The 16,397-nt window shown below is 39.4% G+C and overlaps 1 protein-coding gene across 3 annotated transcripts in view; it reads right to left on the bottom strand.

The window, feature by feature from the left end:
* The window catches only part of IGF1 (insulin like growth factor 1), a 73,299-nt gene extending 57,245 nt beyond the window's left edge, over positions 1-16,054 (bottom strand). Inside the window, exons 1-2 of one of the 3 annotated variants that reach the window (XM_073900399.1) lie at positions 15,733-16,054; positions 11,111-11,267 (exon numbers count right to left, since the gene is read on the bottom strand). In XM_073900399.1, coding sequence (XP_073756500.1) covers positions 11,111-11,267; positions 15,733-15,795 — 220 coding nt within the window. In that variant the 5' untranslated portion in view covers positions 15,796-16,054. Of the gene's footprint in view, positions 1-11,110; positions 11,268-13,936; positions 14,012-15,732 lie in introns of those variants that run through there. The other 2 variants (XM_025882614.2, XM_025882615.2) reach the window with 2 other exon arrangements.
* Between the last annotated feature and the right edge of the window lie 343 nt (positions 16,055-16,397).

The raw sequence follows: 16,397 nt of genomic DNA, 5'->3' as shown, positions 1-16,397 counted from the left end.
CATGGAAGACCTTCATGGAAGACTAGCAAGTCAGGAATGTGTAGAGACAGAAATAATGCCTCGACAATACACTTTGTTTTGGGAATGGCTTCTGAGTTAACAAGCAATACAAAATGCATAAACTAGGCAACCAGCAGACATGACTTGAATTGAAGGCATCTCTAAAAAGAAATTAGCTCTTTACTATTTTCTTTTAAACCTCTAATTCATCAAACTACTACAATCTATGAAGATCCATAGTCCTACAGTCAGGTTGATCAGATTTGGAGTAAAGAAACTTGATGTTATCCAATGGATGATAGAAGTTGGAAAAAAAAAGTTTTCTGACTGGTTAAGGGCTCAGATTTTCAAACACTATTCTAATACATTACACCAGAAGTGACTGACATAGCAGTTCTGAGTTGCTAGTGCTACCTTTATGTGACTTTATCAAGGTTAAGTTTAAAGTGTCCTCCTGTGCAAAGAGCCCTAGATTAAGTGAGGTGACTGAATTGCAGTTCTGGCTTTCCCACCGGTGTGCTTTGTGACCTCATGCCTGTTATGTTATTTTCTGGATCTCGCTTCCTTCATCTGGGAAGTGAGTGCACTGAACCAGATTGCTCTATACAATTCTTTCTAGATCTCCAATTCTACAGTTATACTGTGACAGATAAAAATTACCTATTCTCTGAGGGCTGAATCTCCAGCTGTTATACCTACCTTGGGGGCTTATTTGTCAGGGATCTACCATTTGTTATGAGCCTTCCCTTGACTACCATCCCTCCTTTTAGTATGAATATCTCAGATGAAATTGAGAGGAACTGAGTGGAGGTTCTGTGTACAAAGCCACTTCCACAGATGGAACCTCTTTGTGAAGGCTCTTTTGGTAGACCTTAAAAATTCTCTGTTGACTAGAATTAGCTTACTATTGAGCTAGGAGAAATTTTTACTGGGGCAATAGTGAAGGGGTCCCAAGAAATGATATCTCAAATAGGCTTTTTTATTCTATACCTTAAATCTCTGATCCTTAATGGTGGCAGTAGCAAATGGAAAGCTATGGAGGTATATTCTGGGGACTGGTAGAAGGAAATAACTATTGGAATGACTCTGTCAACATCAAGTCAAGCAGGTTAACTAAGTGCCCAACACCGAATGTTGTGGAGGACAGAAAAAAAAAAAACCTTAAAACTTTATTTTTCTGAAAGAGCTCAAAATAGAATGAAAATTCATGGCAGCAGTGACCAGTATTTGATTGTGAGGTTCAAAAGTGTCTTTGCTAAGTCAAATATTGTGTCTCTGAGAGCTGTTTGATGTGAAGCCTCTGGGATAGAAGAACTACATGCCACATGGTCACTAGACCATATGTTGATAAAACTCACAATTTTGATTTCATCAAAGCCATGCCGAAACAAAAAAAAAATTCAATTCTCCTAAGTCAGGCTGAGATAAGGAAGCAGTTACGCTGGGCAACCTGAGAGTGCAGAGATACTTTTCTGATTAGTGAGTACATTCCTTCTGCTGAACACTGCAGTTTGAGGCTGAGCAGAAATCACCAATGGCTGATTTGGGAGAATGGAAATCTTTTGCCTCCATGTGAAACCTCAGTGACTACCTAACCACCTTGAGGAGACAGACTCTTTAAGCAAAGTTAGTGTGGTAAAGTGATAGGCTCTGTCTTTTTTCTACTTCCTGCAATGAGGACATGAACAGTAATACTGGGTGAACATTCTGAAAATCCATTAGTTAACTCTTGGGCCGTCTAAATGCAAAGCGATATGTTAATAGAAGATATCAATATACTTTTCTTTCTAATAAATAAGATTGAGATGATACACTGCCAAATTAACTTTTCTAAATTATAATTACTGCAGAACAATTGAACTAATGGGTCAATGCCATTAATAACTGAAGTCAAACCACTGAAATAATTTGTGGTGATGATTAGAGAGACAAGGCAAAGCATTCAACTCAATCAATTAAGAGTAACATATTTAGATGGCCCCTTAGGTTTTCAAAACCTTCTATAGTTGAGCCTCAAAACAAGGTGTAATATTTTAATTCCCACTTTACTGATGAGGAGAATGTAAGACCCAAGGATATTAACTAACTGCGCCAAGGGGGAGAAGTGCTATTAAGAAGGGGAACTGGGTGAGGCTCAAATGTGGAACTTCTGGTTTCCAATGTAATACTTCATTGATCTTTCTGTTTTCTGCTGGGGTTGTTTCTGGGCAATAAAATGCTTCTGATGATATTTAGATAGGAAAGACACAGAAGGCAAGAGAAAAATTGTGACCACCATATCTGAGCCAGGCCTTTTCACTTGTGTGACATTGACAGCTATTTATTATATGACTAAGAAGGAAACGGCCATAAATATTGAGGTCATAGATAACGGGCTTCTTTTTCATTTGCTCCAAGTGGTCATAATCATATTTCTAAGCACAAAGTTTTGCTCTACACCATTTCTACCTTCCTTTACTGTTGTTACTAAAATAAATGAGTTCCATAGCTATAACACAAAAGGTGGTGCCTACAAATACCTAGATAGCCTATAGGAAGAGCTTTATATTTTCAGAAAAAAGTTTTTAAAACCACAGTGAACCTTCTCATTGTTTACTCTGGGCAATGGAACATAGACTCCTGATTAACCAGTGACTGATAATTAGTTTCTCTGTTTCTTTCACTCATGGCTTTCCCATCCCTCTAGTCGCTTTTCTTCTAGAGACCTCTAGTCCAGTAGTTCTCAACTAGGGGTGATTCCACACCCCCACCCTGGGGGCATCAGGTAATGTTGAGATGCTTTTGATTGTCATGACTTGGGGGAAGGATACTGGCCTCCAGAGGGTAGTAGGCTAGTATGGTGCTAAACATTCACAATGCACAGAAGAGCCCCCCTCCCCCAATAAAAAATTATATGGCCCAAAATGTCAATAGTGCTGAGGTTGAGAAACTGTTGCCAGTGACACCGCTGGGGGAGGTGAGTGGGGAGTATAAGAATGCAGTAGGATTTAAAAACATGCCACTTGGTCTCACAAAGGGTCTGGGGCTGGGGCAGTGAGGAAGGAGAAGTAAGGAGGCCAAAATCTATAGTGTCCTCAAATCAGTTTAATCCAGAATTCTAACTCTTGGTGCTCCTTTCCCCAGTTTCATAGATAATCAGGAGTTATTGGCTGCATGTAGGTTGGCTCAGTGCAGACTTTCTTAATCACTTGCCTCTGATGAAAGAGCACTTTCACCAGGGTAAATGGCACAGAGGTAGTACCATCTTCCCAGCAATATTCACAGAATTGACTCTATGACTAACCAGATTTCGAAGTTAAGAAGACCCCTCCAATAGCCTTTTAATACCTCATAAAGACCACAGATGAAAGAAGAAAATCTGAAGAGATTCATAGAGTATTTGCTTGGAAGTCTGCAAAAAAATCAGGTGTAAATTTCTTTTGGCCTGGGGCCGTCAGAGAAATCTCCAGAAAAAAAGCTGATCCAACAACTCGTCAGACTGTTTCAGATTTTCCAGGAGCACAGCTTTGCTAAGTCATTCCAAAGCAGCTCTACCCAAGTTGACATTGGAGAGAGTGACCAAAGAGTCAGAATAATACAATATACAATAATAGTCTAAATTATGACCTTAAGTGGACTTGGAATGCCTAAAGCACATCTAAAGTTTTTGTGTAATGTATAAGAAACAGGCAAGGAATTACTTTAGTCCGTGCAAATTTCTATAGCAAGGGAAAGTGTTAAACTTAAGTTTCAGGTGAGTTTATTGGAATGAGAGAGCCACCAAGATCTATATTCACTTGGGTGAGCTTGATTGGAGCCCTCTCCCAGGCCATTTTAATTTACCAGGTAACTTTGACATAGGCATGGTTCATTGCTGCCAGAGGCCAAACACTGCACTGGAATCAGAAAAGAGAATCCACAGTGTCTTTTTGTATTTCTGCCACTAAATAGCAGTGTGACCTTGGACACATCACCTCTCTATGAGTTTCATTCTTGATGTTTGACTATTTTTCAAGGGTTTCCAAACTTATAGCAGTCTTTAATTTTACTTCCTTTGAATAATCAGGTATTTTTAAGAAGGAGATATTAGAGAGATAGATACTTAATCAATAATCAGGTTCTTGGGTGTCTTTCCAAGGGCTTCAGCATGACTCTTTTTTTTTGGCATGGAAATCCTATCCTGTAGTATGCCTGAGCATTAAATGCAAAAGGTTTTAATTTAAAAGACTGTGTGGTCTCTACTGGTTGCACAATTTCTCTTTGTGTCCGTGCTGCTGCTGATCAAATATTGCAAAGCCATTAATTACCTTAGGACAAATGCAGAGGGCCATGTGGAAAAGTTCTGGCCAATTGCATAAAGCAATATGCCAGATACAAAGTAAGTGAAGGGTTTTTCTTGGTATTTAAGGTTCAGTGAAAAAGTAAGAGGGGCAGCTATGCCAAGAATGAAAAGCCAGAGCTTGCCAAGTGCTTCTTTAAGTGGCTTTAGCCAATGCAAGACTAAACAATGCATTAAATAGGCATACAACTTACTGCAGTTAAGGAACTGCATGTCAAATAACAGCTCTTTGCTGTTTTAAACATGATCTCGCATATAGATAAAGACAAACAAAATGCTGTGTTGTCATCTTCTTAGTCTAACAGCTAATAAGACCTGATGATTTGAACTTTCCAGGCAACCAAAAGTAATTCTTTGTGATGTAAGAGCTTGCTGATGTTTCACAGGGAGGTGTAGGATGGAACTCTGCCAGGGCAGCAGCTCAGTGCAAGAACGATTTTTTGCCACCATGGTTGTCAAAGAGATCTGGCTACATAAAACAGCAAAGGCTTTATAGCCCATTATTGAGAACAATGAGAAATCTGCTTGAGAGAGATCTTGTACCTGTTTTCAGTGTCTGATTCTTTGTTATAGGCTGTGAAATGGGAAGGAAGGCTGGTAGAAGGATGAGGTTGGCTCTTAACGGAGGCCCTGAGGAAGGCTGGCATGGTACATGATGTCTGGAAAAGGCATATGGTGGCCCAGGGAATTGAAGAATGCCAAAACTCTCTTCTGGATCCAAAATGCCTAACTTACCAGCCACTTAAGATAAGAGACATCCAAAACCAATAGTGTCAAACAACTGGTTGAGTGATACCTGCACAGGGGGAAGCCTTACATCCAAACCGCTGGCTGCTCTCATAACTTCTTCCACGGCCAAGCTGGAGAAGCCTCTTTCTGCCTGGCACCTTATCTGGATTATGGCACCTTGTGATCCCCTCTCCTTTATCGCCTCTCTCCCAATACACCCAGAGAAAAATTCCCGGTCCAAATAAACAGCCCTTCTTCAGTTGGTCTTTGAGAAAAGCCAACAGAACTAATAGCTGCAAGACACGAGGCACTTGAAGTTTGCTGGCAGAGAAGGAAGAAAACTTGAAGTTGTCCAGAAGATTTCCCCCGGATCATACTGCATATCCTGGTGTTCACAGGTGAACTGCAGTGTTCAATCTGAGTGGGGTCCAGTCTCTTGAACAACAGCAGCCCCTAATCAAAGACTTTTCTTGTGCACCCTGAAGATATTCAGTTAGTATTTCCTAAATTTTTCTGGAAGATAAAATGTAGGGTGATCACATGAATATCTCCCTCATGCTTCCTTTCAAAGAAGTGTTCAGAATCAACTGGGTTACTCTGTCTCAGAAGAGGACTGGGATTTTTAGAAGCATCTCTCTATGCCATCACGTTTTGGGTCACTAAACAATGTAAATGGCCAAAATGAATATGCTTCTTGGAGACAAGAGACCCTAACTTTGGTTCTGTATCTGTCCAGTGAGGTAAGGCACAAAATCTCAGTGTCTCCTGTTTCTCATTTGTCCAATGAGGCAATAATTCTTGCCTTCCCTGGGATAAAACCAAAGTGAGAAAGCTGATGCAAGTGGATTTTGAACAAGTAAATATACTAGTCAAACACAAGAATTCTTCTTGCTACTGATATTGTTATATACCTACTACTACTACTAATAGGTTTTATCAGCTGCCCTTAAGGAGAGAAAATGAGTGTATAACTAGTTGGGCTGTTCAGACACCTCAACCTTTGCAATATACTCTGCAACTGACCCCACAAGAGCGTAAATAAGTATTGCTAACATGTGTATGGTGCTTACTATGTGCCAGGCAGTATTCTAAGTTAATATGTTCTAATACATGAACTCATTTAATCCTTACACCAGTTTTATGAGGTAGGCCCCATTTTACAGATGAGGAAATTGGGGAACAAAGAGGTTAAGTAATTTGCTCAAGGCTACCTACCAAGTAAGCTAGAATTCAAACTCTGAATTCTTGGCAATAGAGAACATGCTCTCGGTCTTGAACCCTTCACTCTTCTGCTTCTTATAATTCTCCATCAGGGAGATGGTCTTAAAGAATATTAAAATGTTAGAAAAATGCAAATTATTTTCTAATTTCTCACAGAAGCTATCACTTTTTAAGTGGTCCTTTGTTTGTATAGACTGGTCCTCGGGGATGCAAGCATTTAGCATCAATATAAAAACACATTACTTTTCTTTAAGAATATCTGTGGCCTATTAGCTTAGTGGTACTAATGAGCCCAGGGCCATAAGGTAAAACCCCACATGTGCCAATTAATTTCAAAGAGAAAGCTTTTCCACAGCCAGAGACTGGACCCTTAACTTTGACCAGTTGTCATACAAATGCATGGCTGGCAGTCTAAGGGGTACCAAACCGTGGAATACAAATGGTGTAGCTCAAACCCAGCCCCACTCAAAGCACTGCTAATGGTGTATATCTTTGAATGCCCTGAACTATACACTCCCTTCTTTAATTGGAAAGGCAGTATCAATAGGCTGGCAAAAGGCAGTTGGTCAAGGTTTAGAAGCCTATAGATTCTTATTTGTCCCATCTGACTTGATAAAGGACAACTAAAAACTGACCTACTCACTTGTTCTCACAACCAAGAGAGTGAGAAAATGTAAAGATGAGAACTGTCAGCTGGTCCTTCCTCGCAAAGAAACATGGCAATCTGCTTGCATGTGCTCCTTTGGCCAGATGACTTTCGTGTATTTGGTCATGTCTGAGCTTCTATTCCACTCCTGAGGGGTTGAAACCCAGATTAAAACAAAACAAAACAAAACAAAACAAAACAAAACAAAACAAAACAAAACAAAGAAGCTAGCTACTCTTTCTTTACGTAGGTGGAATCTTCTATCTTTGGGGTAAACAGAAACTCTTTAGGGAAGATAAAGGACACTAAATGTTCTTTGGTCACTGCTTAAATCTAAGGTTCTCCTTTCTTGAATAACACCAAATCCTTGTTCATTATAACCTGGACTATGAGTCTGTTAAAGTTATAAGAAGTCATTTACTTTAACAAAATCCCCTTGTTTTATGGACAAGGACATTTTGACCCAGGAAGTTTAAATGCCTGCCAAAGTCATACAGCTAATGAGTGACAGGTCTGGGAGCAGTTTTCTGAGCACTATATTTCAAATGAAAGAAACCTGAGTTAATAATAATACCTAGATCTAGGAAGTTTGTTGCAATCAATAACAATGAAATTCATTGCAAAGTTTCGCTTAAACTCCATAAAGCAGTATGTTTTAACGCATGAAGAATGCCCTTAGTTTATTCAGACCTGTTCTTAATAACTATGAATTGGAAGTGTGTTTTACAAAAGCTATAAATCTGGAATAGCTGAAAGGGTATCCAACTTTCTTTTCTATTTGATTTACTTCTTCTTTTTCCCAGACCGCTGAGGTAAAGCATATACAGTTTATTTAAGGGACTGTTTATAGACTCTTAAAACTAAAAAGGACCCCAGAAACTTGCTTTCTTTTGGTTGCTCTTAATTGAAACCATCCAAGATGGTTGGTTGTCTTTCAAATTTTTAAGTATCTCCAAAGAGAGAAATTCCACAAGCCCTTAAAGTACATGTTAAAATGGTTAATCACCATGACTGTTAAAAAATTATATCTATGGCAAGCTTAACTTCTTCTTTTTCACTTGAAGCTCTTTTCCTCTTGCTATGCTTCATGCAAAATGAGGTTATAACAAGCCCTCCTCTATAAGGGCTCCATCAATCTGGCGAGATAATAGCGAGCTCTTTCCCAATGTACCACTTCATTACGCCACCATTTTCCTCACAGGACTGTGAGAGCATAAGACTGGCTGATACCTTCTCTTACTATGACGCATAGGGAAGAATTAGTAATTAGCTCTTCATTGGAACTTTCATTTCATGAAATGTCTGGGGAAGCTGCATTAATTATAGAGGAACTGTTCCACTTATGCTGGAAAAATTGTTCACAAAACAGATAATCTAGAAGGTTGCATCCACTGTGTTGTAGTAGAACTTGTGCTTATAGAGAAATATGAGCTCATTCACACACTGGGTCAGTCTATACAAAGTAAACATTATTTTTTTTTATTCAGAACTGTTCTGTGTCTAATAGGTTAAGAAAACTCTCCTTGTTAAACATTTCGACCTGACAAAAAAGATAAATATGGAGGCAATTTTCTTTTAGATGTTTGAATTTCAAACGAAGATCAGAAACTGCTTTCCACTATTAAAAAAAGAAAACAACAACAAAACTGTACTTTCAAAATGGATTTGAAGCAGCTTAAAATAAAAGGCACAGCTGCAATAAAACTTTGAAAGTAAGGGTAAAAAGAATGAAAAGGGTCAACTGACAAGGGATAGAGGTGAGGAAGACTGCTTTCCTCTAAAAAAGTATCTCAAAGACCTGTAAATGCTTAGAGCTAACTTCACACACACTAAATCTCAAGGGACAAAAAGGAAACTCAATACAATTTGTTGACAACAGTTAATGCCTGTTAAAATAATTGGCGCAGACACAAAACAGACCATCAGTGTAGCTTAGGGATGACAACCAAAATGCAGCCTCTAGTCAGCCTCACAGTCGTATTCAGTTGAATAAAAGAAAAACAATTTTATCCAATAGCTGGGTAAATAGGAGATATGAATTATCCAAAGTAATTGACAAACCTAATTCTTTATGGTTCTGAAGACTAAGATCCCAAATAAGTAATTCCATTCCATTCAACTGGGTTCAATTTAATTCAAGCTTGTCAGTTCAGTGATCAAATAGAGCCTTTTCTATATCAGCCAGGCATTGAGCTAGATACTGGGATTCAATGGAAAATAAACATAGTCTTTGGCATCAAGGAGCTCATTGAGAGGGTAGATCCTGGTTAGGTGATTTCAATAAGAGAACCTTTTTGGTGCCTTGAAATTGGTTTCCATCATAGTTGTCCAATACTCTTAACCGTCTGTGTGCACATATATCAGTATTATATGGTTACTTGAGACCAAATCATTATTTACATTCCCATTTTTCATTATCTAATGCAAACATCATAAGCACAGAATGATCCAGTTTCCTTGCACTGTGCATGGAAATCCTGGAGCACGTCAAGTTGAACAAGACAATTCATCCTGGCACATAACGGAAGACAATTGTGGGCTTGGCAATTACCTTGATCCTTGGATCAAAGGAAACTGCACAAATGGATTATCAAGGCAAAAAAAAAATCCTCTTGGGCATAATATGTGAGAATTACTTATTCATTTTTTTATATGTGGATCAGTAGCAGCAAAGTAAAGAATAATGACAACCCATCATTGGGTGATGTTGATGTAGCACATTTGCCTTTCACTGTATATTTCAAAATTAAAACAAGTCTGCTATTTGAAAAGTACCCACCCAATGAACTTATTCATCTGCCCTACAACAGAGACCTGGATAGAATTGCTTTATTGCCAGAAAAATAAATGAATTCATCCTATTGAAGCATTAGCTGGAAACAGAGAGGGGTGTTTGCCCATTCAAGTAGTAAAAAGCACTTCTCATTCTCTGTCACTAGTTGTTTAAAGACTATTTGTTGCCAAATCTATGATGAATACAAATCATCAGTCCCCCATCAGCCTCTCCCTTGCCATCTCTCTGACTCATCCCAGACTGCTATATTCAGGCCCCTCCCCCTACTCTCTCTCTCTCTCTCTCTCTCACACACACACACACACACACACACACACACACGCACGCACGCATGCACAGGCACACACCACCTTCCCTGGGAGGAAGATGAGAGAGACCTGAAGTGTGTGAGTCATCAGAGGAGCTATTCAAAGCTTAGTGGGCAACTGAGGTAAGCTGTCTACACTCGAGTGATAATGAACCTCTAAGAATGATTCATGCTCACTGAGGACCTGAACATCAGTTTCCTGGAACTCTCTAAAATTCCAAATAATTATATAGAATGAGCAATTGGCTTTAAATCTTTCACTGTCCTATAATATACAATGAGATAGATGTCTCTGAGGTAGATTCTGTAAGTGCTCAGTTCCCCCAGGCAACATTGACTTATGTTTGTGTTTATTATTTGCAAACATTGACTGGGCTGTCTATTTTTTATTGACTGTCAGCTTTTTAATCACCTGAGACCTACTTATGGGATAAGTAACCCCACACTTGTCAGAAACCCTTTTCCAGATGGAGATATCACTGGAGAGTCCCAGAGAAAAGCTAAGTCAAAGGAAGGCTATAACAAAACATCAAGGTCAATTTTCATAGAGGACAAATTAATATGACATTTCAGTTTGCATTTAGAGAGTGCCTGTGATTTTATAAATGTGCCTTTGAGCAAAGTTCACCTTCTGTCCCTGGTGATTTCACATTGCGCGGAGACATCTGGGATGTGCCCCCTTAATTCTTCTTTCCAGTCCACCTTACTATTTTACTCCAAATTACCTACCACTAAAAACAGGCCTCCGTGTTTCCATATGTTTATATGAGCACCCACAGATCTCAAAAACAAAAACCTCAATTCCCCAGGGTCATTCTGTCCCTTCCTTTCACTGAAAGGAAAGGAATAGCGAGGGTAGAGCACAATAATTTTGGGAAAGCTCAGCAGGAAGTAGTTAAAAGACAAACTGCTAAGGAGGAAAATTCCATCCTAAATCTGCAAAACCTGCCACAGCCCCGCTGAAACACTAGGCTTACTTTAAGGTAAGGAATCTCAGAGGCTGAGGAAGGCTGCCAGCCACGGGCAGTCATTCAGTTATTCACACACTCCCTGTGGTTGTAAATCCACAGAGCAGTGAGAGGGAGGGCTACTTACTGAAATAAAAACCCCTGTCTCCACACACGAACTGAAGAGCGTCCACCAACTCAGCCCCACAGAGCGTCTCCGGTCCAGCTGTGGCGGAGCTGGTGAAGGTGAGCAAGCACAGGGCCAGGTAGAAGAGATGGGAGGAGGACATGATGTGCATCTTTACCTGCCAAAAAAATAGAAGGATGGTCATGTTTCCTCCTTGGTCCTTGCAAGGGCAGCGGCGGTGAGGCAAAGGTGCATCACTCCTAGCATTACATTACTGCTATTAGTCAGAACTACCCTGCACAGAAGGGCAACAGAGTGCATGACGGACCGCAGGGTGGTGGGGACTGAGCATGTCTTGGCATCAAACAACCTGTGTTTAATCCCCTTGCCACTGTGGACTTCACTGAACCCCTTCTTTGCAGACTCCTATTGCAATTCAATGAGATAAAATATCTAGAAACATTTACTATGTAAATGAAAACTGCTATGATTGCAGTAGAGTCCCACACCACTCAGAGATCCTGGTAAACCTTTTGAATTGTCAAAGGTTAAACTATGCTCAGTCCAGATTTGGGATCAAATACATTTTATTAATTTAAATTCTCTAAAGATTGGCCATCCACAGATGGCCTATGCGTTCATTATGGGCCAGAATATTAAGTTAACATCATTCCCCAGCTACTGATTAAAGATAATTTACTGTGGATAAAAATGGATTTGTGAAAATACTATATGTCATTACAGGGTTTTTGTTTTTGTTTTTGTTTTTTTTCACTTAATGAGAGAGAAAAAGAGAGAAACAGAGACAGAGAGGAAGACAGAGAGACAGAGAAACTTCTTACCTGGGGGAATAGCAGCAGTTAACACAACCACAAGTGGAAGTGAAAAAAAAAAAAAAAACAAAACAGAAACAGGAAAAATAGGATTTAGGAATGAAATTGGCTCATGCTAAGTAGACCCTACATCTTCTGTATTCTAAAGTCCTCTGGGTCAAGTGCAGTATCAAATCATATGTGTGGAGATATTGCCTTCCATGAACAGGGCATTGGGCTCAAGTTTTTTTGTTTTTGTTTTTGTTTTTTCTGCCACAGGAATTCTGACTTCATGTCTTGGAGGGACTTAATGTGTCTCTGTATCCATTTTATAGCAGAATATACTGAGGGACCCCCGGTGATAGCCAAATGGCAGCCTGGCTAAAAGCAGGATTTCTGGGGCTCAGGGCTCTATCCTCTCTCAAAGTAGTAGGAACAATGCTAAGGTGATCACTAACTTTTCCATACAGCTATTGTGGCACGAAGATGTGGTTTCTTCCAGGAAGCCTCCCAAGGTGAGTAGCTTTACCTCTCTCGGATGTATTTACTTTCAGTGGCCTTGGAGGAGTCACTGGCAGGATGTAAGTGAGGGACCTTATCAAAAGGGTCATGGAGTTATGCTGGAAGCGATCATTATAAAAAAATGCTTTTCTGAACCTCACAGTAGTGGTAGACCCATTCAACCCCATCCCTTTTGGAGAAACAGACTCAGTCATTTGCCTTCCTTGCCCTCCATAAACTCTCAACTTAATTGCTCTCTACATCAGCGGCAGATTTTCCTCCATCATTTTAATTAAGATTTCCATTTTTGTGGCCAGACCTTCAGCTCAGCAACTGGGAAAAAAAAAAAAAAACACCTTAAACCCCTGCCTCTCGTTAACACAACGTAAATACTCAGTTAATGCTTGTAAAACAGTTTAAGATGAAAAGTGCCCTCTATTTGCAAATCATCATAAATAATGGACATAAAATAGAGGAGGAGGTGAAAGCTCAACTGAACACTTCTTCCATTTTCTCAATAGGACCTCTGTATAGAAACCCTCCACCTCCACATAGCCAAAGCCACCAGGACTGCAGGAAACAGGTTCTCATCCAATCTACATTTTTCTTAGTCATAAAATAATTGGTGGGGGTTTTCCCCTTCAATATTTCCAGTGGAAATCTCAACAGTTCCAACCTGTCTGGACCTCATTGCCTTTTCCAAAAGAGCAAACTGTGAATTGATCTTACAGAACATACCCCACACTCTGGCAATGGGCCAGGTCTAGAATGCACGCTATTCTACCAATCTTATTTCTCCATCCCTCCCTTCTTTGTTGAGTTTATAGTAATGCTGAAGCACCTGCAACTGTAGATGGCTTGACATTCTTTAGTTCTCGTAAAATCCATGGGGAGACGTAGCCTTAGTGAATTGAGAACTTCGTGAGATGTCAAAACTATATTTTAATAGTTATTTCTGGCATAACATATAAGTTCTCACATATAGATCACTAGCATTTCAGAATATAAGACTTATTTTTTATAGCTTTTTCATTTTCCTTTTCTTTTTTTGCTGAGTTATGTTGTTAGATAAATATCAGCACTTACAGTTCTAGGACAAGAGAGAACCTCCACTGCTTTTTCCCTTAGTTCAGGGAACAGTCCAGTACACCCAGAGGGAACCAGAGAATTTTATCACATTATGTTCCCCCCAAAGAAAACAATAACAAACTTGCTTAGGGGTTAAAAGTTTGAAACAAGTGGCCCCATATGTCCGTCCTTTTCTTGGTCTTTTATTTTGCCAAACACAAAAGAAACAAAGAGAGAGAAAGGAAAGATATAGAGAGAAAGGAAGGAAGAACCAGAAAGAGAAGAGAAAAAAAGAAAGAAAAAGAATTCAGAGCACTGTTTCTCAAAAATCATTCACAAATTCAAAATTTAAAAGACCTTTCTTTTTTATCTTAAATAAATGGAATATCAACTGATTCCAGATGTCTGGGATACATTGAAAATGCCCAGCAAAATTTGAGGGCAATAGTCATAAGAAAATACTCACTGTAGGTGTAACCATTTTTGTTTGTTCCAGATCTTTTACAGCAGGTCAGGGTGGGTATTATGAGGCTGATGTGAATAGAAAACTGAGGACTTAAAAACATGTGCTGCTTTGTGGGTGGGGTTTGTGAAAGCATCTAGTTACATTTGGACACCCAGGCAGGTATGCCATTAGCCTGGGTAAACTGCCTTTTGTCCATCAAACAATGAACAAATTGCACAGCTGGGATTTGAGTCCATCTCTCCCCCACCCCGCCATCAAGGCACCAATTTCCATTGTGTGCCTATTGTAGCCGCTCTAAATCGGGACCCCAAGCTCCAGTCCTCTGCCTTACCCCCTTCCCTCTGACTCAAACACTTACAAATATCTTGAGACTCAGAGTACAGTCAGCTTTTGAGTTCTGCCTCTAGGCAGGACCCCTTTACTTATTGAATTACATTTGAAGGACCACAAAGCTCCCTCGAGCCACTTCTTGCTCCAGGTACAAAGGAAAAGTAACAACATTTGCTAGCTCTATTTCTGAAAAGTTCATTTGGAGAAAGTTTTCCAAACTTGTAATTAATGCAGAGATAACACTCAACAACCCCTTTTATGATCATCTAAGTAGAGAGACAAAAACCTTAGCTGTCAGACCACATAGTATATTATATATGCTATGTATATAGTATATAGAGAGACTTCATTTCTTTTAAAAGCAAGGTAGCCAGTCTTGGCACCTGGAAGGTAGCAGAATCAGGTGCCTGACAAAGATGTACTCTTAACTCCTAAGCCACTTACTTGACTAAGAAAAATCCTAGTGGTGGAGTATTTGAAAGCAGCAAATGAATGCTGTATTAAGTGGCAGGGAAGTTTTATGAATTGAGCTCTTAGGCAATTGCATTGAGGAGCCAGTGACAGTGGCTTAAAAATGCTTGCAAATTGGAAAAACACAAGTCTTGAAGGATATAATTTTGCTGAGAATGGAAACTTGAACTAGGGCCAGTGATTGGAAACGAGAAGTTGGCATTAACAGCGGCAGCCAAATTTACCTAAAGAGACTTTACAACACTGAGTATAAAATCAGTTTTACAACACGAAATCCCAAGTCCAAACTTCACCCATGAAAGTCCTCTTCCAAAGAGAAAACTTGGACATGCAGTTGCTAGAAAGTTTCCGCTTTTCATACATACAGTATGCATTTGTTTAAATTATACGAATATGCAGGGTCAGCAAGAGTTGTCAAGTTCTTTTTCAGAAAAGCAAATTAAACTTCGCTCTAACTTTGACTCTCTGGGCATAAGTGCAGAGAGTTCTGGGACCTTAGCTCCAAAGATCATATTTAAAAGCTTTAATATCACCTAAAAGGTAACTCTTCGTATGTGGCATGCCTCGTAATAAAAAGTCCTGACGAGTTACACACACACACACACACGCACACACAGAAACATGGTCTTAAAAATAAAACATCTGCACCTGCAAAAAAAAAATCTAAAAGTTCATATCCATGCTCTATAGCCCTTAACCATAGACAGGATTTAAAGGAACCTTCTATAATGATACCACTGAAGCCCTGCACAAGTGGAGGATTTAGCATAAGTACCCTGCTATAGTTTCTACTCATACAGATATCTGTGCAAAGGCATCCATCTCCCGGAGCTAGTTTTTCAGATCCCACAGAATTGCATATTCAGCAATTTATAAATAACTCCCAGTTCCGAAACAATGAAAATTCTAAAGTGAATAACATTTCTAGGCAGAAGCAAACAGTACACAATTTAAAGAAATTTCCCCAATGACTTCAAAGAGTAAGAAATATTTACCTTCAAGAAATCACAAAAGCAGCACTTAAATAATTGGGTTGGAAGACTGCTGATTTTTCCCATTGCTTCTGAAGTGCAAAGTCTGGAAATGAATTGGTTAGCAGGAATAATGAGGCAAAAAGAAATCCAGAGAGATGGGAGATGTTGAGAGCAATGTCACATTTCAATTTTGAGGACTTTATTCCATTGCGCAGGCTCTATCTGCTCTGAATTTAGCAGTGACAGTGAGATTTAGCAAACAGAAGAGGGATTTAGAGAAAATCCTCACATTTATCTACAAAACACAGACACTGTAGACAGGAAACAGCTGGGGGAACATTTGCCTTCTCTCTCTCTCCCTCTTCTGGCAAAGTTATCGAGTAAGGACTTTTTTGGGCATGGTGACAAATAACATCATACCTTTGCATTTTAAAACTAGAGCACAGAAGCATTTTTTTCCCTTAAAAGAATGTGTGTTAGTGACAGGGTTAGCAGACATTAATATACTGATGCTGCCATAAAAAATAAGGATCTGTTCTCTGATTAACTTTCTGCTGGTCATGGAGACACACACATCTGCTAATACACCTTACCAGTATTAAAGGAACATACAATGGAGGATGGGCGAGCATTTTTCTATTCCAGAGCAAATGCAAAAATAAAAAAACAGAAATGAAGAAAAAAAA

The sequence above is a fragment of the Callorhinus ursinus genome, unplaced genomic scaffold (genome assembly GCF_003265705.2).
Source record: "Callorhinus ursinus isolate GAN/ISIS: 27379988/994484 unplaced genomic scaffold, GSC_fseal_2.0 scaffold14, whole genome shotgun sequence".
Taxonomy (NCBI): Eukaryota; Metazoa; Chordata; class Mammalia; order Carnivora; family Otariidae; genus Callorhinus; species Callorhinus ursinus.
This window is presented reverse-complemented; position numbering and strand designations above follow the sequence as displayed.